The sequence below is a fragment of the Littorina saxatilis genome, linkage group LG15 (assembly GCF_037325665.1).
Source record: "Littorina saxatilis isolate snail1 linkage group LG15, US_GU_Lsax_2.0, whole genome shotgun sequence".
In the NCBI taxonomy this organism is placed as follows: domain Eukaryota; kingdom Metazoa; phylum Mollusca; class Gastropoda; order Littorinimorpha; family Littorinidae; genus Littorina; species Littorina saxatilis.
The window spans coordinates 46,310,941-46,335,673 of record NC_090259.1 but is presented as its reverse complement, the minus strand read 5'-3'; the positions used below and the strand labels follow the sequence as shown (position 1 = coordinate 46,335,673).

General features: G+C 43.0%; 1 protein-coding gene across 1 annotated transcript in view; it reads left to right on the top strand.

Annotated features, from left to right (window-relative positions):
- LOC138949472 (nucleoporin NUP188-like) overlaps positions 1–24,192 on the top strand; it is an 84,645-nt gene extending 60,453 nt beyond the window's left edge. The window contains exons 36-51 of the mRNA XM_070321301.1: positions 1,568–1,645; positions 1,922–2,007; positions 3,787–3,941; positions 6,659–6,828; positions 7,120–7,248; positions 8,446–8,514; positions 8,761–8,868; positions 9,508–9,660; positions 10,806–10,943; positions 11,965–12,039; positions 14,607–14,728; positions 18,221–18,299; positions 18,792–18,923; positions 20,895–20,983; positions 22,176–22,305; positions 22,834–24,192. Coding sequence (XP_070177402.1) covers positions 1,568–1,645; positions 1,922–2,007; positions 3,787–3,941; positions 6,659–6,828; positions 7,120–7,248; positions 8,446–8,514; positions 8,761–8,868; positions 9,508–9,660; positions 10,806–10,943; positions 11,965–12,039; positions 14,607–14,728; positions 18,221–18,299; positions 18,792–18,923; positions 20,895–20,983; positions 22,176–22,305; positions 22,834–23,094 — 1,974 coding nt within the window. The 3' untranslated portion in view covers positions 23,095–24,192. The remainder of the gene's footprint in view (positions 1–1,567; positions 1,646–1,921; positions 2,008–3,786; positions 3,942–6,658; positions 6,829–7,119; positions 7,249–8,445; positions 8,515–8,760; positions 8,869–9,507; positions 9,661–10,805; positions 10,944–11,964; positions 12,040–14,606; positions 14,729–18,220; positions 18,300–18,791; positions 18,924–20,894; positions 20,984–22,175; positions 22,306–22,833) is intronic.
- The last annotated feature ends 541 nt before the right edge of the window (positions 24,193–24,733 follow it).

Genomic DNA, 24,733 nt, shown 5'->3' with positions numbered 1-24,733 from the left:
GGGCCTCCTGCGGCCCCCAGACCCCCACCTTTTTTTTTCTTAATTATCACTTTTTCTGAATCCCATGTCTGATGTGTGTGTGCGTGTCTTTGTCTCTGTCTCTGTCTGTGCGTCTGTATGTGTGCGCCTGTGTGTGTGCATCTGTATGTGTGCGTCTGTGTCTAATGATAGGCTCAGCAGCAGTCATGTCTTCGGATTTTGTCAGTTATTTCTCAACAGATTAAAGCAGAAATTGAATGACGAGTGTAAATGTTTACCATGTGCAGAATCTGCATCATATGAGTCAGAGTGCTAGTTTAGATATAGAGAAACAAAGGACACAAAGACTCTGAATGCACATGAGATGTGCAACAAGAGGCAGAGTGCTAGTTTAGATATATGAGAAACAAAGGACATAGAGACTCTGAATGCACATGACATGTGCAACAAGTGGCAGAGTGCTAGTTTAGATATATGAGAAACAAAGGACACAAAGACTCTGAGTGCACATGACATGTGCAACAAGAGGCAGAGTGCTAGTTTAGATATATGAGAAACAAAGGACATAGAGACTCTGAATGCACATGACATGTGCAACAAGTGGCAGAGTGCTAGTTTAGATATATGAGAAACAAAGGACATACAGACTCTGAATGCACATGACATGTGCAACAAGTGGCAGAGTGCTAGTTTAGATATATGAGAAACAAAGGACATACAGACTCTGAATGCACATGACATGTGCAACAAGAGGCAGAGTGCTAGTTTAGATATATGAGAAACAAAGGACATAGAGACTCTGAATGCACATGACATGTGCAACAAGAGGCAGAGTGCTAGTTTAGATATATGAGAAACAAAGGACATAGAGACTCTGAATGCACATGACATGTGCAACAAGAGGCAGAGTGCTAGTTTAGATATATGAGAAACAAAGGACATAGAGACTCTGAATGCACATGACATGTGCAACAAGAGGCAGAGTGCTAGTTTAGATATATGAGAAACAAAGGACATAGAGACTCTGAATGCACATGACATGTGCAACAAGAGGCAGAGTGCTAGTTTAGATATATGAGAAACAAAGGACATAGAGACTCTGAATGCACATGACATGTGCAACAAGAAGCAGAGTGCTAGTTTAGATATAGAGAAACAAAGGACACAAAGACTCTGAATGCACATGAGATGTGCAACAAGAGGCAGAGTGCTAGTTTAGATATATGAGAAACAAAGGACATAGAGACTCTGAATGCACATGACATGTGCAACAAGAGGCAGAGTGCTAGTTTAGATATATGAGAAACAAAGGACATAGAGACTCTGAATGCACATGACATGTGCAACAAGTGGCAGAGTGCTAGTTTAGATATATGAGAAACAAAGGACACAAAGACTCTGAGTGCACATGACATGTGCAACAAGTGGAAGAGTCGATCAGAACCAAACTCCCTTTGTTTCATATATGCAGAAACTGTAAGTTTTGCCAGTGTCATTAATGATATCAGCATTTTTGTCGTGACTGTCCACATTTACGTTGTCCTTACAAGTTTAAAAAAAAAAATCAATTTCAAAATCTGTCCCTCAGGTGATGGACGACCTGCAGCTAAATGATGGCAGGAAGGAACAGGTGATGGCACACCTGTTGGAGGGACTGCAGGCACAGGTAAGTTACCTGGGGAATGTACGCCAGGGAGGGTGTGTGTGTTTGGGTTCGGTTCACTAACACACCATGCACAATTGGCACGTGACATATGATCTGAAAATGACCATTAGAATTCCTATTAGAGAGTCAAACGTCTTCTTGTTTTCTCTCCCATAGCCTTTGTTTTTGCTCCTATACATTGTACTCACGCTTTATAAATATTATGCATTAATATTATTATAATTATAACTTAAAACTGTAAAAGCTGATGTTAAGTTGCTGTGAATATATTTTCAGTTTTCTGGACAACTGTCGCTGGTGAACATGAAGCTTGCGGCCATCGTCACCGCCCTGTACTACACCCTCCTCAAATCATGGGGCAGGTCAGTTGTATTGTCTGTTGTATAGTCTGTTCTTTAGTCTGTTGTATAGTCAATTCTATGGTCTGTTCTATAGTGTCTTATGTGTCAGTTGTATTGTCTGTTGTATAGTCTGTTCTATAGTGAATTCTATGGTCTGTTCTATAGTGTGTTATGTGTCAGTTTTATTATCTGTTGTATAGTCTGTTGTATAGTCAATTCTATGGTCTGTTCTATAGTGTGTTATGTGTCAGTTGTATTGTCTGTTGTATAGTCTGTTGTAGTCTGTTGTATAGTCAATTCTATGGTCTGTTCTATAGTGTGTTATGTGTCAGTTGTATTGTCTGTTGTATAGTCTGTTCTATAGTCAATTCTATGGTCTGTTCTATAGTGTGTTTTGTGTCAGTTGTATTGTCTATTGTATAGTCTGTTCTATAGTCAATTCTATGGTCTATTCTATAGTGTGTTATGTGTCAGTTGTATTGTCTGTTGTATAGTCTGTTCTATAGTCTGTTGTATAGTCAATTCTATGGTCTGTTCTATAGTGTGTTATGTGTCAGTTGTATGGTCTGTTGTATAGCCTGTTCTATAGTCTGTTGTATAGTCAATTCTATGGTCTGTTCTATGGTGTGTTATGTGTCAGTTGTATTGTCTGTTGTATAGTCAATTCTATGGTCTGTTCTATAGTCTGTTGTGTGTCAGTTCTATAGTCTGTTGTGAGGTCTGGTAATATCGTGTTCCCGTCTAGTTTTGTGCTCAAGTCATGGGACAGGTCACTTCTAATTCTATTGTCTGTTCTATAGTCTGTTCTGTGACAGTTCTACAGTTGGTTCTATAGTCTTGTTTTATTATTTTTGGATCTATTTTTGTGTGTGCAAGGTTTCAGGCTCACTTTATTTTATGCTTTAAGATTTCAGTGATTTTAGATTCAGTTTGTTTCCCCGAAATTATGCTGCCTGAATGGCGGCAGGCATGAAAATTCTCCGTATTTTCCGTATTTTTGAAAAAAATAAACCGTATTTTTTTTTATTTTACGTATTTTTCCCTTTTTTTTTTTAATTTTTTTTTTAATTTTTTTTATTTTTTTCCTAGTCATAGTTTTAGTAAAATAGTTTTGGGGCCATGTTTGAATCCAATTTTAAGGCTCAGATAGCCCCAGATTGCACCAAATTGCACCCTTGAAAAAAAAAATAAGGGGGGGCATGCCCCCGGACCCCCCTAGAAGTCTTGGCGCTTCGCGCCTGCGAAACTTGGCGCTATGCGCCTGTGAAACTTGGCGCTACACGCCTTCGAATTTTGTTTTCAGTATTTTTTTTTTTCTTCAGTTTTCATGCCTGGGCGGGGTAAAAAACGGTCATACACGTACAAATCCACTCGTGCTAAAAACATGAGTGAACGTGGGAGTCTAAGCCCATGAACGAAGAAGAAGAAGAATAAGAAGATTCAGTTTGTAGAATGATACAGGATTGAGAAGTCTGAGTATTTGCTTTAAGTAGGTAAGTGATGAAGTATCTCAGAGTATGTCTGCTGTGTGTGTAGAAAGAGTGATATGTGAGTACTGAAAGTTAATTATGAGAAAAGAGAGAGACGTGGCACAGAAATCATCAGTGAAATTTGCGAAAGGTTGAAAAAGGTCTTCTTTACAATGAAGTTCGTGTTATTTAAAAAAAAAATGGAATGAAAGTGGTAAAAAGAAACAGGGAAGACAAACATTGCTTACGCTTTGATTCCAATGCCTCTTGAACAAGTCGTGCTTTTCTCTTCATGAATGTTACCTTGTATGATTTGTTATTTTGTGCTCAGCTGTGTGGGAAAGCCGGCAGCCATCCTGGTGGGACTGCGTGGTACAGTGGAACAGACCGTGTCCAGCAGCGAGACTCTCATCCCTCCCGTTCAGATCGGCCTGGTGGCTTCCCTCGCCCTTGTTCTGCAGAGAGCGAGGCTTGACTCTGCTGCTGGTAAGATTGAAATGGGATGAGGGGTGGATATGGAGAAGGAGGTGTGGGTGATGGGGGGGGGGGGGGGGGCAGGACTCTGATCCCTCCTGTTCATATCAGCCGGGTGGCCTTTTCCCCCCACAGATAGAAAGGCTCCACTGTGCTGCTTGTAAGATTGAAATGGGGAGAGGGGTGGATATGGGGATGGAGAAGGGGGTGATGGGGGGGGGGGGGGGCAGGACTCTGATCCCTCCTGTTCATATCAGCCGGGTGGCCTTCCTCCCTCTACAGATAGAAAGGCTCTACTGTGCTGCTTGTAAGATTGAAATGGGGAGAGGGGTGGATATGGGGATGGAGAAGGGGGTGATGGTAGGTGGGGGGGGGGGGAGGGCAGGACTCTCATCCCCTTCTTTCCATAGAAACACTGAAGCAAGCCTACAATGTCAATGTGCCCAAGGAAAACCAAGGAAAAGCAAGGGTAAGCAACTCTTCCACAACCCATACTAACCCGACCAAGTTATCTCCACAATTTGTCTACATTGGAACCCCCTTTTAAGACGTGAACATCCGGGGAAATGTGGTCTGAAACAGGAGGTAGTTTTAGAATAGTGGTCAATTTACACAAAATCTCACAAAACAAGGTCTTGAAAGGGAGGGAGTTGTACCGTATTGCCTTCGTTGTACCGTATTGCCTTCGTTGCAATGATGTTTAGCCATAGTCCGTTATACGCATAGGTGTGCGAGAATATGTAAGCGCAGTGCTTTAAAGATGTCCATGTGGGAATGTGTAAGTGGGCGTAGTCGAATGTCCATGTGGGAATGTGTAAGTGGAGCATATAAGAATGCCCATGTGTGAATGTGTAAGTGGAGCGTATAAGAATGTGTAAGTGGAGCGTGGTCGAATGTCCATGTGTGAATGGGTAAGTTGAGCGTATAAGAATGTCCATGTGTGTGATGTGTAAGTGAGACATGGATGTGTTCATGACTGAATGCGTAAGCACAATGCAAGGAATGGCCAGAGAGGTATGTGGGAGGTGTGTTTATAACCTGCCCTGTTATATAGTGCTATAAGTCTTATGTAAAACAATGTCCTGTTTGTATTATTGTTATGTACCACGCCTGAATTTCTCTATGAGATAATAAAGTATTCTTATTCTTATTACAGGCAAATCCAGCTAACTCACAAACGGTTAAGTCAAAAATTCGCTTAGCACACAAAGAAATTCTGGTCCGGAATTATCCCTCTTTATCTATGTGTACAAAGTACCCTGAGCTCGAAATGGGATTTCTCTTACGTAAGTCGAAAGACGGATAGCACACAACAGAAAGTCAGTCCCAAAGACAAAGTTTACTCTATATTTACTACAGCAACTCGAAACACGAAACTTGGCGTCTCACACTAGCGCATTGTGTAACCTTATTCCCTTCTTCTCTACACGGACGCCACACCGACTGGTCAGTCGGCACGCAATAAAGTATGAACTGAAGTTAGGAGGGGGCGAGGAGTAAGGAGGGGGCGAGGAGTAAGGAGAATTATCCAACTCCAAGAAAACATTCTGAAAAAGGTGGGGAAGTGGTGACAAGGCAGTGAACGCACTCACCATGCACTGACATCATACGAAAGCAGCCACACAAACACAGCACAGAGGCAGAGGCAGGTGTGCAGATGCTTTGTGAGAATAAGCGTTGAAAACCAGTTTGATTAAAAAAAAAAACAGCAAATAGAGCCGCATGTCATAATCATTCTTCTTGTCTGGCTTTATTGACTGCATGCCGATCTTGTGGCAGTGACTTTTCACTCTTCAGTCGGACTGTACACAAACCGCTCTCACTCTCCCTCACTGACTAAGCCCTGACAACTGATCCTTGGAAATTGTTTGGAAGAGTACACCTCTCTATTTCTCTCCAATGCTCTTCCTGCTGACTTCAGTGACACCGGACACCCCACTGAGTTTAGCCAGCTACCCCCCCCCCCCCCTCTCTCTCTCTCTCTCTCCCCCCAGCCATGTACTGTTTGGTGCTGTGGCCAGAGAGGTGTCACCGGCTAATTGAGGCCAGCTGCACTGTTCACTCAGAGCAAAACTAGTTGACTGTGTCTAACTTTTGACAAAGCAACACAACTGAAGGGTTCACAGATTAGGTAACCGACTCACTGGTCAAGGCTGCAAGGAAACAAGAGTATCTTGTCAATGAAAGAGGTTACACACAGATACGCGATGCTGAGAACGGTGGCCGATTTTTCACTCTCTTTCTCGGAGGGCCTTCATCATTGCAGGGACTGCTGTAAAGAAATGCTTGCTCAGAAACTAACTCTTTTTGCATTGAAACATGCACCAGAACTGGTGGACACCATCGACAATGTCAAACATGAAATCGAAGCAGTTTGCTTGAGGAAACGGTCGTCAGCAACTCAAACTTCTCTGTTTTCTTTTTTTAAGAAAATCTGAGGTGACTTTCTTTGTGGCCCCGCCCCCTCCCTCTGTAAGGACCCCCCCTCCATAAGGACCGATTTTTGTCAACATTTTCAAGGTCGCTAGAGAGGGGTTCCACTGTACTATGACCAAGTCGAAATTTCGGATAGGACACAATAACAATTCGGTCCCTTCAATTTCGTCTTATCCGGATTTGCCTGTACTCTTATTGCCTTCGTTGTACCGTATTGCCTTCGTTGCACCGTATTGCCTTTGGAGGATCTATCTGTGTCATTGACTGTTTTGCGTGTGACGTTCCCCCCTCAGCCCTGACCCAGCCGGCCATCTCTACCCTGCTGACGGTGACGTGCTCCATGCTGCTGCAGAGTATTCGTCAGTTGTCTCCCCCTGCACGCCTCGCTCAGAACAAGATGGACACCGCTTCGGGGGAGTCCGGCAAGGACAAGGCTGACAAGGCCGCAGAGTCCAAACTTATGGTGAGGATTGATGGACAAAGGGTATGGGGGGGGGGGGGGGGGGTGTGTGTGAGAGAGTGTGTGTGTGTATGTGTGGGGGTGAAGTGTGCGTGAGTAAGTGTGTGCGTGTATGAGTGTGCAAGTGTATGTGTGTGTGCGCGTGTGCAAGTGTGTGTGTGAGTGTGTATGTGTTTGTAGTGATTTTTATAGAGGAGGATTGGGGATATAAGAAGTTAAAGGAGGGAATGTGTGTTTTGTCCAGTATGCAGACAGAGAATGGCAGCCTGTTTGAATGTTGTTATTGCCTTTCAGCTCCAGCTTACAATCTGCAGCCTGCTTACCGAGATCGTCATGGCAACAGATGTACAGACATGGCTGCCGCGTCTCCAGGAGCATGGTGTCATGGCCGCTCTCCTCGTGTCACTGGAGGCTTACATCAAGGTCAGGTCAAAGTCATGACCTTTTATGTGTATTTTGGGGGATTGATTTTGAGGTCATGTCCAGCTGTCATTGTGTGTGGAATGTGTCTCTCTAAGTTGTGTGTTACACACACATATGCAAAAAATGCACACGCTTGCTTGTTCAATTGCAAGCATGCACACATGCACAGGCACAAACAAATACACACTGGTGCAAAGTGCTAAAGTAGAGGTGATGTGGGAGAGAAAAAATATGTTGCACTTGAAAAGTTTGGTTGGTGATCAATAATGTATTCCGTTTGAACAAAGCTTCTCATTTGTGATCTTTATTTACCCCCCCATTGATTCATATTATGAAGAAGATGAGCATTTGCTTTTTTGCTATATATTTAACCCCTTCACTGCCCAGCACGTACTAGGTACGTGGTCATGTTTGGTTTGTCATACGCCCATACACGTACTAGGTACGTGGCATTTACATCAGCACTTTTCAGGACATTTGTGAAAACTAAATGGGAGGTAACCACTGTCCAACTTCTTGTAGGGGTTTAAACACAGTTCTTTCCCATTGACTGTTCAGATAAGTTAGTACCACGTGGTGAAAACTTTTTTAGAATTTTTTTCCGATCTATAAGATTCAAAATGGCGGCCGAAAGTCGGACATCAACTCGTGGACCTGTTTTCAAATGATAAAGTGTTCTGGAAGCTCTACAAGAAGTGATTTATGGATTACCACACAGAAGAATACTGTTATGGGCTGTAATGTGAGTACCTGATGGTTGACACCAGTTTTAGCTGTGTTTTCTGCGGTTTTACGTGCTGCAGTGTGTGTGTAAAAGTTTGGAAACTGTGATTTTTGACAAAAATGGTCATATCGATTTTTACTATAACAATCGCAAACAAAGTCCAATGATCATGTTATCACATAATAGCCAAGGGTGTGAGCAAACCACATGCCAAAGATCTAAGAGATATCTCAATAAATGATTGAGCAGTGAACAGATTAGTGAACCTACCGAAGAAACCGAAATTTGCCCTGGCGCACAGCAATACCAAAATGCTGTTATACTGTGGCAGTGAAGGGGTTAAGCATTTGCTTTTCTGCATTGTTGCTGCTATTGCTGATACTAACAATGTATACACAAATTCAAGGTACGAAAGTGAGTCGTATGATTATTTGCTTTTCTTGTTAACTCATGATTTGTGCTTTTATGTGCAGGCCAAGCAAGGAATGCCTTACGTACACACTGCGTTGTTGCTGCTGGCTGCCATTGCTGATACTGAGAAGGTACGTACAGCAATTCATCTCTCTACCTTTATTCCTTGTCTGTTTTGCATTTGCCATTTCCGTCACTGTACAGAATGGGGTGAACAATGAATCAGGCTGTGGCATAGAGTCTTTGTAGTGACATTGTGATTTCACTTTTGAAAAGATAACCCTGCTGCAACACTTTTGAATATGTTGTGACGATATTGTGCAGGGTGCACTTTGTATGTTGATATTTTCATGAAATGTGGTGTGGATATTTTGCAGGGAGCGGCCATGTTGTCACTGAGTGACTTCACCTCCCACACCTGTCTGTCCCTCACTCACCTGTACACTAACGAGGACATCTTCACCACACCTGTCATCACCCCCAAGGTAAGAGAGAAAGCTGTGTGTGGTTACAGGTGTCATTGATATGTGTGGTTACAGGTGTCATTGATATGTGTGTGGTTACAGGTGTGATTGATATGTGAGTGGTTACAGGTGTCATTGATATGTGTGTGGTTACAGGAGTCATTGATATGTGTGTGGTTACAGGTGTGTGATTGATATGTGTGTGGTTACATGTGTCATTGATGTGTGTGTGGTTACAGGTGTGGTTACAGGTGTCATTGATATGTGTGTGGTTATAGGTGTCATTGGTATGTGTGTGGTTACAGGTGTGTGATTGATATGTGTGTGGTTACATGTGTCATTGATATGTGTGTGGTTACAGGTGTCATTGATATGTGTGTGGTTACAGGTGTCATTGATATGTGTGTGGTTACAGGTGTGTGATTGATATGTGTGTGGTTACAGGTGACATTAATATGTGTGTGGTTACAGGTGTCATTGATATGTGTGTGGTTACAGGTGTCATTGATATGTGTGTGGTTACAGGTGTCATTGATATGTGTGTGGTTACAGGTGTCATTGATATGTGTGTGGTAACAGGTGTCATTGATATGTGTGTGGTTACAGGTGTCATTGATATGTGTGTGGTTACAGGTGTCATTGATATGTGTGTGGTTACAGGTGTCGGGGGCGGTGACCCAAACCAACACCAACTGGCACAGTTTGTACTGTCTGGCTGTCAACCTCTACACTCTCATGCTACGTAAGCTGGGCTTCTCCTTCCTCGAAGACGCTCTCAACTTCCTGGGCTCCCACCAGGACAGGCTGCAGCAGGTAGGTGTTTCTTGTAGGCAAGGATGCTGTTTGGTGTGGTCAGTCAGTGAAACCCTGACACAGCGTTGGTTCAGTTGCAGAGATTTTCATGACAGCTTTAAGCCAGCCGAGCGAACTAATTCATGAATGTTTTGTGTATGGAACAATCCGATCACTCAGCTATGTTGTTATTACACCTTGTATCGTATACACGGGTGTATCGGTTTCACTCTGTCTGTCGCTTTGTCTGTCTGTCTGTCGCTTTGTCTGTCTGTCTGTCGCTTTGTCTGTCTGTCTGTCTGTCGCTTTGTCTGTCTGTCTGTCGCTTTGTCTGTCTGTCGCTTTGTCTGTCTGTCTGTCGCTTTGTCTGTCTGTCTCTTTGTGTTTGTGTCTGTCTGTCGCTTTGTGTCTGTCGCTTTGTCTGTCTGTCGCTTTGTCTGTGTCTGTCGCTTTGTCTGTCTGTCTGTCGCTTTGTCTGGCTTTGTCTGTGTCTGTCGCGCTGTCTGTCTCTTTGTCTGTCTGTCTGTCGCTTTGTCTGTCGCTTTGTCTGTCTGTCTGTCGCTTTGTCTGTCTGTCTGTCGCTTTGTCTGTCTGTCGCTTTGTCTGTCTGTCTGTCGCTTTGTCTGTGTCTGTCGCTTTGTCTGTCTGTCTGTCGCTTTGTCTGTCTGTCGCTTTGTCTGTGTCTGTCGCTTTGTCTGTCTGTCTGTCGCTTTGTCTGTCTGTCTGTCGCTTTGTCTGTCTGTCGCTTTGTCTGTCTGTCTGTCGCTTTGTCTGTCTGTCTGTCGCTTTGTCTGTCTGTCTCTTTCTTTAGACTTAGATTTCTGGTACTTACGGGTTGATTGCGCTGAAATTTGGTGTGTAGCTTGGAATTAGGGTACATACAGTGCTTGCCAAAAATTAGATTCCTACCTGAGTAAAAGACGAGATATGAGCTTTACACAGCCAGCGAATGTATCGGACGATTAAGGTTTTATGATGTGGATGTGGAGCTCAAACAAACATCGTTCCATCAAGAACCTTTTGAACAAGCCCTGGGCCTGTATGCAGGAGTTGAGTTTAGAGACTTTAGTTGGTTGGGATAAGTTGCTTTGCCATCCCTACTCTTGCATACTGGCCCAGAACATATGTAAAGTAACGTGCACGATCTGTGTCTCTTTCTCTGTCAGTCACTGGAGCTGGCTCGCCTGACGCTACTGGAGGCAGCCATGACGGAGGCGGAAGCCACGTGCAACTTTCTGCACCAGATGGCGCTGTACAGACGACAGTGGCGTCTCCATCTCCCACAGACCCTCATGAGACTCCTGGTGGGTCACTTTTGGCTTCTTTTTTCTCTCTTTTTCTCTTTTTTTCTCTCTTTTTTTTTTCAGTCTATCTTTTCTTAATTCTTTATGTCACATGATGAATTAAGCCGAGCCGGCAATGTCTTCAAATTGAAAGTCAGGAAAATGAAGGAAATCGCCATTCATGACTGGATTGAAATAAGGTTGAGCAAGATGAAACACATTTGTAAGCAAACCTCCATGTTTGCTTTTGATGTAATTAGTTCATGTGCAAGACCACCCCCCGCGGGTTAGGGGGAAGAATTTACCTGATGCTCCCCAGCATGTCGTAAGAGGTGACTAACGGATTCTGTTTCTCCTTTTACCCTTGTTAAGTGTTTCTTGTATAGAATATAGTCAATGTTTGTAAAGATTTTAGTCAAGCAGTATGTAAGAATATATTGTACTACGTTGCAAGCCCCTGGAGCAATTTTTTGATTAGTGCTTTTGTGAACAAGAAACAATTAACAAGTGGCTATATCCCATCTACCCCCCCTTTCCCCGTCGCGATATAACCTTCGTGGTTGAAAACGACGTTAAACACCAAATAAAGAAAGAAAGATGTGCAAGACCGGATATAGATGTAAATGTAGGACTGCTGTCAAATACATAAAAACAGAGTGCTGACCTGGGAACCCATACGATTTTGTCGTATTTTGTACGCATGATTGTCTAGAGTACGATCAGTACGGTCAGTGGAGAAAAAAAAACACAAGAAAAATTCCCGGACTTGTTTTCTTCACAAGTGCAACCCGAAGCTGATCCAGTATTTTGACACATGATGACAGTTTTAGTCAGTAAACATTGAAAGAAGCATTTGTTTTAACTGTATTGGTTAACTTAATTAACGGTGTGACGGACGCGTATAAAGTATGTTTGAATCATGGATGTGCAAAACTGCGGTTCCAAGGTATGAGAGTGTATTGTGTGCAGTGGTTTTTTCTCCACAGAAAAAGAAGAAAATACTCTTTTCTCTGATAAACGATATTGTTTTCTTTGTGTGCAGTCTTCGTTGCTGAACATGACGCAGACGTTTGTGTCCTTGTTGATACGTCCTCGCTACCTACAGCACATACTGGAGGTATGGCTTTGCTTTTCAGCTTTTTTACATTTAGTCAAGTTTAGTTAAGTATGTATGTATGTATGTATGTATGTATGTATGTATGTATGTATGTATGTATGTGTGTGTGTGTGTGTGTGTGTGTGTGGAGCGATTCAGAAAAAGGTACCGGACCGATCTTCATGAAATTTCACATGAGAGTTCCTGGGTATAATATCCTCAGGCATTTTTTTCATTTTTTGACTCACATGCGAAGCAAAAGTGAGTCTATGTACTCACCCGAGTCGTCCGTCCGTCCGTCCGTCCGTCCGTCCGTCCGTCCGGACGTCCGTCCGTCCGTCCGGAAAACTTTAACGTTGGATATTTCTTGGACACTATTCAGTCTATCAGTACCAAATTTGGCAAGATGGTGTATGATGACAAGGCCCCAAAAAACATACATAGCATCTTGACCTTGCTTCAAGGTCAAGGTCGCAGGGGCCATGAATGTTGCCTAAAAAACAGCTATTTTTCACATTTTTCCCATTTTCTCTGAAGTTTTTGAGATTGAATACCTCACCTATATATGATATATAGGGCAAAGTAAGCCCCATCTTTTGATACCAGTTTGGTTTACCTTGCTTCAAGGTCAAGGTCACAGGAGCTCTTCACAGTTGGATTGTATACATATTTTGAAGTGACCTTGACCCTGAACTATGGAAGATAACTGTTTCAAACTTAAAAATTATGTGGGGCACATGTTATGCTTTCATCATGAGACACATTTGGTCACATATGATCAAGGTCAGGGTCACTTTGACCCTTATGAAATGTGACCAAAATAAGGTAGTGAACCACTAAAAGTGACCATATCTCATGGTAGAAAGAGCCAATAAGCACCATTGTACTTCCTATGTCTTGAATTAACAGCTTTGTGTTGCATGACCTTGGATGACCTTGACCTTGGGTCAAGGTCACATGTATTTTGGTAGGAAAAATGTGTAAAGCATGTGAGTCGTATGGGCTTTGCCCTTCTTGTTCTTTTGCTGTCTTTGATGACGTCATATCCGGCTTTTTACGAAAGTTGAGGCTGCACTGTCACACCCTCATTTTTTAACCAAATTGATTGAAATTTTGATTAAGCAATCTTTGACAAAGTCCGATCTATGGGATTGCATTTCAGCTTGGAAGCTTAATAATTAGTTAATTAGTTTGCTCATTAAAGTTGTCATTAAAATCGATTTTTCAGAAACAGATTAAAAAATGATAGCATTGTATTCCTCATCTTCTCCTGAATTAAAAAATGTATAGATGTTATTCTTACTCTAAAAATGTGCTCAAAATAAAATAAAATAGGTTCAGTAAGTACTACGGACGCGTGCTTAGCGGCGGCGAGCGTGACCCGTCTCAGTCTTTGGTATGGTTAGCCGAGACTATCTGAATGTAGTCTCGGCGATGATTGGTTAGTGGTGTTGATCTTGACTAAATGTTTTTATATCGCTTCACGCGACTTGTTTTTCTGTACAGTGGAACCCCCCTTTTAAGACCTCAAAAAATCTGAGAAAATCAGGTCTTAAAAAGGAGGGAGTCTTAAAAAGGGGGGTTCCACGGTAACTCTGTGCTCATTCTCTTCATTTTCTTTCTGTCTACTCTTTGTTGCTGTTTTGTGGTGGGTACATTGTTATTGTTATCCTGTTGGTTCCTCTCGCCTGCAGTCCCTTGTTCCATTGTCGGCTTTTAGTACTGTTTGGTTGCAGTACACACATACAGTGAAACTCCACCTGCAGTCCCTTGTTCCATTGTGGGCTTTTAGTACTGTTTGGTTGCAGTACACACATACAGTGAAACTCCACCTGCAGTCCCTTGTTCCATTGTGGGCTTTAAGTACTGTTTGGTTGCAGTACACACATACAGTGAAACTCCACCTGCAGTCCCTTGTTCCATTGTGGGCTTTTAGTTCTGTTTGGTTGCAGTACACACATACAGCCAAACTCCACCTGCAGTCCCTTGTTCCATTGTGGGCTTTAAGTACTGTTTGGTTGGAGTACACACATACAGCCAAACTCCACCTGCAGTCCCTTGTTCCATTGTGGGCTTTAAGTACTGTTTGGTTGGAGTACACACATACAGCCAAACTCCACCTGCAGTCCCTTGTTCCATTGTGGGCTTTAAGTACTGTTTGGTTGGAGTACACACATACAGCCTAACTCCACCTGCAGTCCCTTGTTCCATTGTGGGCTTTTAGTACTGTTTGGTTGCAGTACACACATACAGCCTAACTCCACCTGCAGTCCCTTGTTCCATTGTGGGCTTTTAGTACTGTTTGGTTGCAGTACACACATACAGCCTAACTCCACCTGCAGTCCCTTGTTCCATTGTGGGCTTTTAGTACTGTTTGGTTGCAGTACACACATACAGCCTAACTCCACCTGCAGTCCCTTGTTCCATTGTGGGCTTTAAGTACTGTTTGGTTGCAGTACACACATACAGCCAAACTCCACCTGCAGTCCCTTGTTCCATTGTGGGCTTTTAGTACTGTTTGGTTGGAGTACACACATACAGCCAAACTCCACCCTTCTAAGACGTTTAAATAGTGTCTTCTTTTGCAGAGGGGCCGCGACAGTGGAGACAAGGGCAAGCACTCTCTGCAGTCGTCTCCCTTGTTGCAACACCAGACATCGACAGACGATGTAGACCAGCCGTCCTCCCAGCTGATCGCCACAGAGATCAGGTCAGCAACAACTCTTTCATCGTTGACAGCAACGTTGGTTTTGGTCTGATTCCCCTACCACCAGCTTCATCTCCAGAGCGACAGGCGCAGTGGCGTGGTGGTAAAACGTCGACCTCCTAATCGGGAGGTCGTGAGTTCGAATCCCGGTCGCTGCCGCCTGGTGGGTTAAGAGTGGAGATTTTTCCGATCTCCCAGGTCAACTTATGTGCAGACCTGCTAGTGACTTAACCCCCTTCGTGTGTACACGCAAGCACAAGACCAAGTGCGCACGGAAAAGATCCTGTAATCCATGTCGGAGTTTGGTGGGTTATGGAAACACGAAAATACCCAGCATGCCTACTCAACGAAAGCGGAGTGAGCTGACTATGCTCACAGAGTATAGTGTGGGGAACCCAAATGGGCAAACGAGCTCACACGTAACCAGAAAATTCTGGAACATTGAATTGAATTGAATTGAACTTTATTTAACAAGGATTAACATTAGCATTAGCTGAAGAAGAAAAAGAATCTCCAGAGCTGGAATCCAAGTGTAAAAGGCGATCAACAAGGACAATACACGTAGTCTGATTTGAAAGCAAAATCAGTCAATACTTAACTGATATATATATTTTTAACCAAAATATGATATTTATCACAGATTTCGACATTCATTGTTCACCTCGAGCGCTGGCTCGGTCTCGGAGGAACTCGGACTGTCTCATTTGTTGTTGTTGCTGTTTTCTGGTGATTACATTGTTATTGTTATCTTGTTAGTTCCTCTCGCCTGCAGTCCGTTGTTCCATTGTGGGCTTTTAGTACTGTTTGGTTGGAGTACACACATACAGCCAAACTCCACCTGCAGTCCCTTGTTCCATTGTGGGCTTTTAGTACTGTTTGGTTGGAGTACACACATACAGCCAAACTCCACCTGCAGTCCCTTGTTCCATTGTGGGCTTTTAGTACTGTTTGGTTGGAGTACACACATACAGCCAAACTCCACCTGCAGTCCCTTGTTCCATTGTGGGCTTTTAGTACTGTTTGGTTGGAGTACACACATACAGCCAAACTCCACCTGCAGTCCCTTGTTCCATTGTGGGCTTTTAGTACTGTTTGGTTGCAGTACACACATACAGCCAAACTCCACCTGCAGTCCCTTGTTCCATTGTGGGCTTTTAGTACTGTTTGGTTGGAGTACACACATACAGCCAAACTCCACCTGCAGTCCCTTGTTCCATTGTGGGCTTTTAGTACTGTTTGGTTGGAGTACACACATACAGCCAAACTCCACCTGCAGTCCCTTGTTCCATTGTGGGCTTTAAGTACTGTTTGGTTGGAGTACACACATACAGCCAAACTCCACCTGCAGTCCCTTGTTCCATTGTGGGCTTTTAGTACTGTTTGGTTGCAGTACACACATACAGCCTAACTCCACCTGCAGTCCCTTGTTCCATTGTGGGCTTTAAGTACTGTTTGGTTGGAGTACACACATACAGCCAAACTCCACCTGCAGTCCCTTGTTCCATTGTGGGCTTTAAGTACTGTTTGGTTGCAGTACACACATACAGCCAAACTCCACCTGCAGTCCCTTGTTCCATTGTGGGCTTTTAGTACTGTTTGGTTGCAGTACACACATACAGCCAAACTCCACCTGCAGTCCCTTGTTCCATTGTGGGCTGGAGTACACACATACAGCCAAACTCCACCTGCAGTCCCTTGTTCCATTGTGGGCTGGAGTACACACATACAGCCAAACTCCACCTGCAGTCCCTTGTTCCATTGTGGGCTGGAGTACACACATACAGCCAAACTCCACCTGCAGTCCCTTGTTCCATTGTGGGCTTTTAGTACTGTTTGGTTGGAGTACACACATACAGCCAAACTCCACCCTTCTAAGACCCCCGGTCTCGGAGAAACTCTCTGTCTCCATCAATACAGATAACATATCATTATTGTTTTGACCTATGTGGAGCTGGATTCGCTCCTGATGTCTGGATTAAAAAGATGTGTGCATTTACAGAGTTGAAAACAATCGAAATTGGCAGTCACCATTCAGTTGTCGCATTCTATTTGTCGCCTTCCAGGGCGGGGTAGCTCAGTTGGTAGAGCACTGGACTTGTGATCCTAGGGTCCCAGGTAGCTCAGTTGGTAGAGCACTGGACTTGTGATCCTAGGGTCCCAGGTAGCTCAGTTGGTATAGCACTGGACTTGTGATCCTAGGGTCCCGGGTAGCTCAGTTGGTAGAGCACTGGACTTGTGATCCTAGGGTCCCGGGTAGCTCAGTGGGTAGAGCACTGGACTTGTGATCCTAGGGTCCCGGGTAGCTCAGTGGGTAGAGCACTGGACTTGTGATCCTAGGGTCCCGGGTTCCAATCCAGTCCAGAATGGACATGAGTCAACTTAATACAGACCTGTTTACCAGTACCATTTGGGCGTATTTTGTACGCCAAATTATTATCGGTACGCAAATACGCGACACACGCACAAAATACGCCTGAGAAAAAGTCTAGAATACGTTTTCCGGTGTTGGTGTGCTGATTACGGAATGGTACAACTGATACCGGTTTCGGTCGAAGGGAGATAACCATGACAGCGAGTCTTCAGCTGTGGAAACCTTGTTCAGTTGTTGGCACGTGCGATCGTCTGGACAATCGTGGCAAAATGAAGCAGAAAAATATGCCAGTTTCGGATGACTGTACCAAGTCTAAACAGCAGAAGCAGCAGATTTTCTAAGAGCCAGGAATTGTGGAGTCTACTATGGGAAAAAGTCATGCACACAGCAAGTATTGTAAATCAGATTTCTCCGTTGCTCATGCTGGGAAATATGACATCGAACGACACTGCAGTTCTAAAACTCACCTGGACAAGGTTGCTGCAAAGAAATCCGCTGAAAGCTGCCAAGAAATTACGAAGTTCATTCCAGCAAAGCAAATCCTGCCAGAAGAAAAGGCTGTAGTCCGCGCTGAAGCAATGTTTTCTGAGATGATTGTAAAAATGAACTTGCCACTGTCAACCGCAGATGTTATTTCACGAACTTCATCTTTTTATTATCAATCTGTTTGGAAGACACTGGTTATAATGCTATAAACTGACAGGTAAATAAAATTGTTTTGTTCCTGTTGTATTGGAAGGAGTTAAATTCTGAAGGTGTTCACAAGACATGCTATTCTTACACAAACACGTTTGCACCCACGCGCACATTTTCCCTACCCCATATGGCTTTGCTTGCAAAGTACACCAACTTTTTGAAAAATACACTCAACTTTTTGGGAAAGTACTCTTGCCTCGGGTTTAGGGTAAACAGGTCTGTTAATATGCAGATTCAGAGACGGTATCCATGTCCCACCCCCATGTCACCTAAGTGGCACGCAAAAGACCTCGGTCATTCTGCCATAAAAAGCGTCTCTGTTGCTGCTAGATTTCCACTGGGAGGAGGTGACTGGAATTTCCCAGCATTGGTATACTGGGAGTAAATAAAGTGAAATGTCTTTTGACGGTGTTGTGTGTTATGTGCAGCATGCTGCGTGTTATCGGCAAGTGTCTGGCAGTGCTGAGACACTTCAGTCCTGACCTGTGCCAGGTTCTGTTGGACCAGGTGAGTGATTGACCTTTCAATGTCTTGTCTCATAATAAAACAAAATCGGTAGTTTAATAATTTTCTAGTTATTTTCTGAGAGTATGGACATGTGTGAGTATGAACCATTAATATATCTTGGCTTCAGCATTCCATAGGATATTCAGAGACCCCTCTGTCTCATCACAAAACACAATATCCTGACTTGAATTTATTTCACTTCCGCAAGAGTATAGAACTGTGGGAGTAGGAGCAGTTGATAGACCTTTGGTTAAGCACTCAGCCAAATTGACTGAGGCACAATCTCATCACATAACAAAGTATTCTGGCCTTAACCTATTCTACTTGTTTGATTCAGAGCAGGGGCTTGGGTGAGTATGAGCAGTTAATAGACACTCTGTCAAATTGACTGATATACAATCTCATCACAAGACACTTGTTATTTTTAATCTTGTTACAAAACACTGATGTTATAATTCCGGACCTACAACTATTCTATTTTACTGCCACCAGAGCATGGACATGTGTGAGTACGAGCCGCTGATTGACCTGGGCTTCAGTACTCCGTCTGTGGACCAGGAATCACCGCTCACCTTCGGTTCTCTCGTCTCTTGCGTCACCGCCTGTCTGCGCCGCCTTCAGAAGGTGGGTGCCTGGAAGTCTGGCACAGTGCAACCCCTCTCTATAAATGGCCACAAATCTGAGAAAATCGGGACCTAAAAAGGAGAGAGTCTTAAAATGGGGAAAAGTTGACACACGTTATGAAGAGAAAAGTACAAGAAGGACAAAGCCCATACGACTCCCATGCTTGACCTTGACCTTTACATGACCTTGACCTTCAGGGTCAAGGTCAAATAACTAAACCTAGCAATGACATACACTAAGAACTGCTTTACACATTTTTCCTACCAAAATACATGTGACCTTGACCCAAGGTCATGCAACACAAAGCTGTTAATTCAAGACATAGGAAGTACAATGGTGCTTATTGGCTCTTTCTACCATGAGATATGGTCACTTTTAGTGGTTCACTACCTTATTTTGGTCACATTTCATAAGGGTCAAAGTGACCTTGACCTTGATCATATGTGACCAAATGTGTCTCATGATGAAAGCATAACATGTGCCCCACATAATTTTTAAGTTTGAAACAGTTATCTTCCATACTTCAGGGTCAAGGTCACTTCAAAATATGTATACAATCCAACTTTGAAGAGCTCCTGTGACCTTGACCTTGAAGCAAGGTAAACCAAACTGGTATCAAAAGATGGGGCTTACTTTGCCCTATATATCATATATAGGTGAGGTATTCAATCTCAAAAACTTCAGAGAAAATGGGAAAAATGTGAAAAATAGCTGTTTTTTAGACAACATTTATGGCCCCTGCGACCTTGACCTTGAAGCAAGGTCAAGATGCTATGTATGTGTTTTGGGGCCTTGTCATCATACACCATCTTGCCAAATTTGGTACTGATAGACTGAATAGTGTCCAAGAAATATCCAACGTTAAAGTTTTCCGGACGGACGTCCGGACGGGGGGGACGGACAGACGGACGACTCGGGTGAGTACATAGACTCACTTTTGCTTCGCATGTGAGTCAAAAAGCAATGTCTTAAAAGAGGGAAGTCTTAAATGTTGATCTGAAAAATGGGGGGGTTCAACTGTACTTATTTTAGACTTTATATCAGCATTGTAAGCCTTAGGTTTGTTGTTGTAGTATCTTTTATAACTGTTTCTTTTGATGTGAAAGAATGTAATTTGATGAAAGCTGTTCTAATACATGAGATTAGTATGTCACACGCTTTCCTTCTTTGCCACTACTAAAGCAAACGTGTGCAAGATTGTATGTTACACGCTTTGGAGCATGTGCAAGAACGGATTCAAACTCAAAATCGTCCCTCCAAAAGCCCCAACATGCACACACGACTTTTATTTCTCCTGCTGTTATCGTTTCCTCTCTTTACAAATTCTTCAACGCTGAGAATACTGAAAACGGCATCCCAGACGACAGAACTGTTTCCATACGCGAATTTAGCTGCCCTTGTAAAGTGGCTCGCTCACAAGGCTTGTTAGTCTGAATCTAGAAGGACAGAGTTATGAACATAGATGACAAAGATCCCAGAAAGAACAAATATTTCGCGGATGCAGACACAGAAAGACGTCATGAAGATTGCGATGCTTCAAAAGATACAGACTGTGACGATGACTGTGACGTCATTCACATATACCGAGACATCATTCATAGTTGTTCGGTCACTTTCGTCAAAAAGTAGATCTCTCCACAATGGCTGCTCCTGTGTTTAGGTTTATCAAGCCTGAGTACGCAAAACGTGTTTGTTCTCTCCTCTGTTGAAGCTGTGAGACATAAATGCTATTCCGACTTGGTCGTGTGACAGAGTTTTCTTCCACACTCGATTAGCTGATGTGGAAGAAAACGTCTGTCACACGACCAAGTCTGAATAGCAGGTATTGTACAAGTTTGTCACATTTAGTGATTTATGTATTTCTTTAGGTGGTTATTAAGTTTGTATACTTTGTCAGTCATGAGCTTTTTAAAAAAAAAAAATTTTAAACAATAAACAGAGTTACAGTGTTGAATGCTTTTCTGTTTCAAGGAGCACAAGTCACCGTCTCCCCATCGTGTGTCATCACCGCACAGAAAGTCACCGAGACCGCCCGTATCAACAGAACCACAGATACCAAAGTAAGAGTTGTTCACACGTTTTGAACATGATGCTGCAACTGAAAGGTTTTTACCACAATTGACGATGTTTGGAAATAACTTCCTATCAGGAATTTTAAGAGTTGTGGCAGAGTAAGAGCCTCTTTTACTGAGCCAAGTTTTTCAAGGCAAGGCGAATCGACTAACAGGCTACTGGCTGGCTTTCACCTGCCAGCGCAAAACACAACTCTGATGTGTATGTTGTGTGGCATGCACTTAATATGATACATGTACCCTTTTCTTTTGAAAATATACTGATCCGAGTTCACGATACATTGCGGCAATGGTCGATCGCTGACAATGTGTTTTGACCAAGGTCGAGTGGGTTTTGCTTGAAGTCATGTGAATTTAGGCAAGCACACGTCCTTAACGATTGCTTCCAGTGTTCAACAAGCAATCGGCATTAAAGCGTGACTGATTGTCTATTTTCCAAAGAAAAGGGTATTATGTCGACCCCCAACACTGCATAACATACTCATCAGATATCGTTGCTTGTTGCAATGACAGAAGCCGGCCCTTAGTCTGTTAGTTGATTTGCCTCGCTTTGTAAAGCTTGGCGCAGTAAGCCGGCCCTTAGTCTGTTAGTTGATTTGCCTGGCTTTGTAAAGCTTGGCGCAGTAAGCCGGCCCTTAGTCTGTCAGTTGATTAGCCTCGCTTTGTAAAGCTTGGCGCAGTAAAGAGACTCTTTTTCTGTCACACCACTTAAAAAATCCAGAAAATTATTTCCCCAAAATATGTATTGAAAAGCATATCGGTGATTTTGGTTTCTCGTCGCGATATAACCTTCGTGGTTGAAAACGACGTTAAACACCAAATAAAGAAAGAAAGAAAGATTTTGGTTTGATAAAGGTTTTCAGGTGTCCGGATTGTCACGCGATGTTGAAGAGTTATGCCCTGGACTGTGAAACAAACAATAACATGCTGCCTAAGTGGAAAAAGCAAGAATAAAAACAGCAATCTCAGGCAAAAATGTCTGATCGATATGATGCCCTTTTCTCTGAAAATTAAGCTCAACAGAGTTCACAATTCGCTGGACAGTCATGATCGTTGACAACGTGTTTTGCTTGAGGTCATGTTGGTTTGGTGTTAACAGGTATATGTTTACTAGGTATTAGCATGAAAGATGTTATCCTGGCATTGACAGGTATATAATTATGTGTGTATTTCCCTCCAGAGCCCTGCTGCAGTTTGTGATGGAGAATTGCCTGACGCTAGCCATGACCCAGGCCTGTCGGTATCTACGTGAACCTTCCCTGCCTCCTAGAGACAAACAGTTCCTCAAACGAGAACTCAGCACAGAACTGGTGCGTAATGATTTCAACTTTTTGGGTTTGGATGGGTGTCAAGGACAATTGTGAAGATGTCGTAGTAAAATTTCACAGTAAAACAAGCACACGGTATGTGAGAATTTGGGTTTTGCGGTGCCCTGTGACTGTGCTCCATAGATGCCAGGAGAGTTTTGTTTGAACGAATCTTAACGTTCAGGGTATTGGAGCTTTGGTTGTGTGGGTGGTAAACTTTATTAGTATTTGTCTACGTGCAGGTATCAGATCTGTATGAGAATCCATGTGAATAACGCTTTCTTTGTCGATCTAAACACAAACCTGTAAAGCTCTGCGAGGTATGGGAAGCGCTATATGAATGTTGTATTATCATTATTAAGAAATAGATCATTTTTCGTGTCCAAATCATAGACATTTCTCAGCTTCAGGGACTTAAGCCCTCTTAGATCATGATTACAGTTCACTTCCAGAAACTCTGTTGTTGTTTTGTTGTACATCTTTCACTTCTTTTTGTTTTGTGGTACATCTCTATTTTTGTTTTTCTCTCAGAACTCATTCCTGACTAGCCTGCTTCGCCACGTGCGGAGAGGTTCGACCCCCGGTTCCCCTGGCGACAAGACTCTCCTCGCCAGTCCCCACGCCGGAGGGGGGGCAGCCACCACCACCACCACAGCAACAACTACGTCAGCAACAGGCACCGCGGTGTCCCACACACTCAACCGCTCTCTGTCCCAGACCACGTTCTCTATCAGCCACGACCAGCACTTCTTCAAATTGGTTCAAGAGTTTGTCAAGAAAGTTCTACGGTAAAACGAGGATTAGAAACAGAGTACAGAACTGTAAACGCCACTATTTGTAACAGGACTTTAAACACCAGTATTTGTTCACAGACTTAACCACCAAGCTTTCTTTGAGCAGGAGTTTGTGAAGAAAGTGCTACGATAAAACGAGGATTAGAAACAGCACACAGAACTTTAAACGGTAGTATTTGTTCACAGACTGTGACATGCTTACCGAGCTGTTATTGCAGGAATTTGTGAAGAAAGTGCTATGGTAGTGTGGGGGTTCGAAACAGCGTACAGAACTTTGAGTGCCAGTATTTGTTCACAGACTTTAAGCTCTGGTATTGCAAACATTTGTGAAGAAAAGGTTACGGTTAAGTGAGAGTTAGAAACAGCATAGAGAACTTTGAACGCTAGTGTTTCATGGTGCAGGAGTTTGTGTGGAAAGTGCACCATTGTAAAATGCGTTTTATAGCAGAACACAGAACACTCTTAAACCGAGTGTCACAAGCAACTTTCACTCATTAGATGGACATTGTTCACCTGAAGCAGTGCTTCGTATGGTCAAGCCGCTTACCTGGTACCATAAGACGGATGAAGTCAAATGATCATGCTATTCTATCACTTGACGTTCTTTAAATCCAAAAACAAAGAGACTGCCAACGTTCCAACAACTTACCTTTTTGTTTTTTTAACGTTTTTTTGTTTTCTGATGCTTGAATTTTGTGGATCTTTTTTTAGTAAGCGGTGCAAAGAAGAAACTTGTTCTGTTCCAAACAAGCATTATTTCCTCTACTTTCATAGCATGTTTTCACAACTCATGTTACTCTACTTCAAATCCTAGTATTTGATAATATGCATTCACAGTCAAAAGGGTTCAGTTTGTCAGCTTCTGTTTGCTGTAAAGGCTTTGTGGATACATGTACAGCCCAAGTCTCACATATACTGCACTAGCAAATTTTACTAGCCAAAGAAAATTTCATTCGCCAACGTAACCTTGGGCTCTTACCAAAATGTAGACACTGACCACAAATTATACCCAGTAATGCATTTACTGTTCTTTCATATTTTGAACAATGCCAAACATCCACACTACCTGGGCATAAAATTAAAAACCTAACAAACAGTTGTTTGCTCATTGGGGATATGAAAAAAAAAAAGTGTACAGGTTGTGTCTTTACTCGCATCTGGCGAGTAGATTTAGGTTTTTACTGGTCAGTTCATGGTTTCTACTGGCCATGGCAAGTAAACTACTGGCCACTTTCAGGGCTGAAGTAATACTGAGTCTACCTTAGCACGAGGGGATCAACAATAGTGTGAGCTCAGTTGGAAATGGGATGACAAGCATAACAACAATCACAGAGTTGATAGAAATGCATGATGAAACAGTGCATATGTGGTCGTTCGTGGCGGTCCAGTGGCATGTCGCAAGTGGTGCAGATGTGTAAAATTGTGTGTAATATATTATGATGTGAAAATAAAGGTGTCATTTCCTACCACTAATGTGTTATCTGCCATACTTCTATCTGTTCTCAACATTGTCTTCATCTGACTTTGTGTGTGTGATGTTAAAGAGACTAAAGGTGACCGCTACCGTGTAAGAAATATTGCCAATCTAAACAAACTGGCTTATCTTTGAGACGGGCAAACGTTACTTTCGAAAGAAA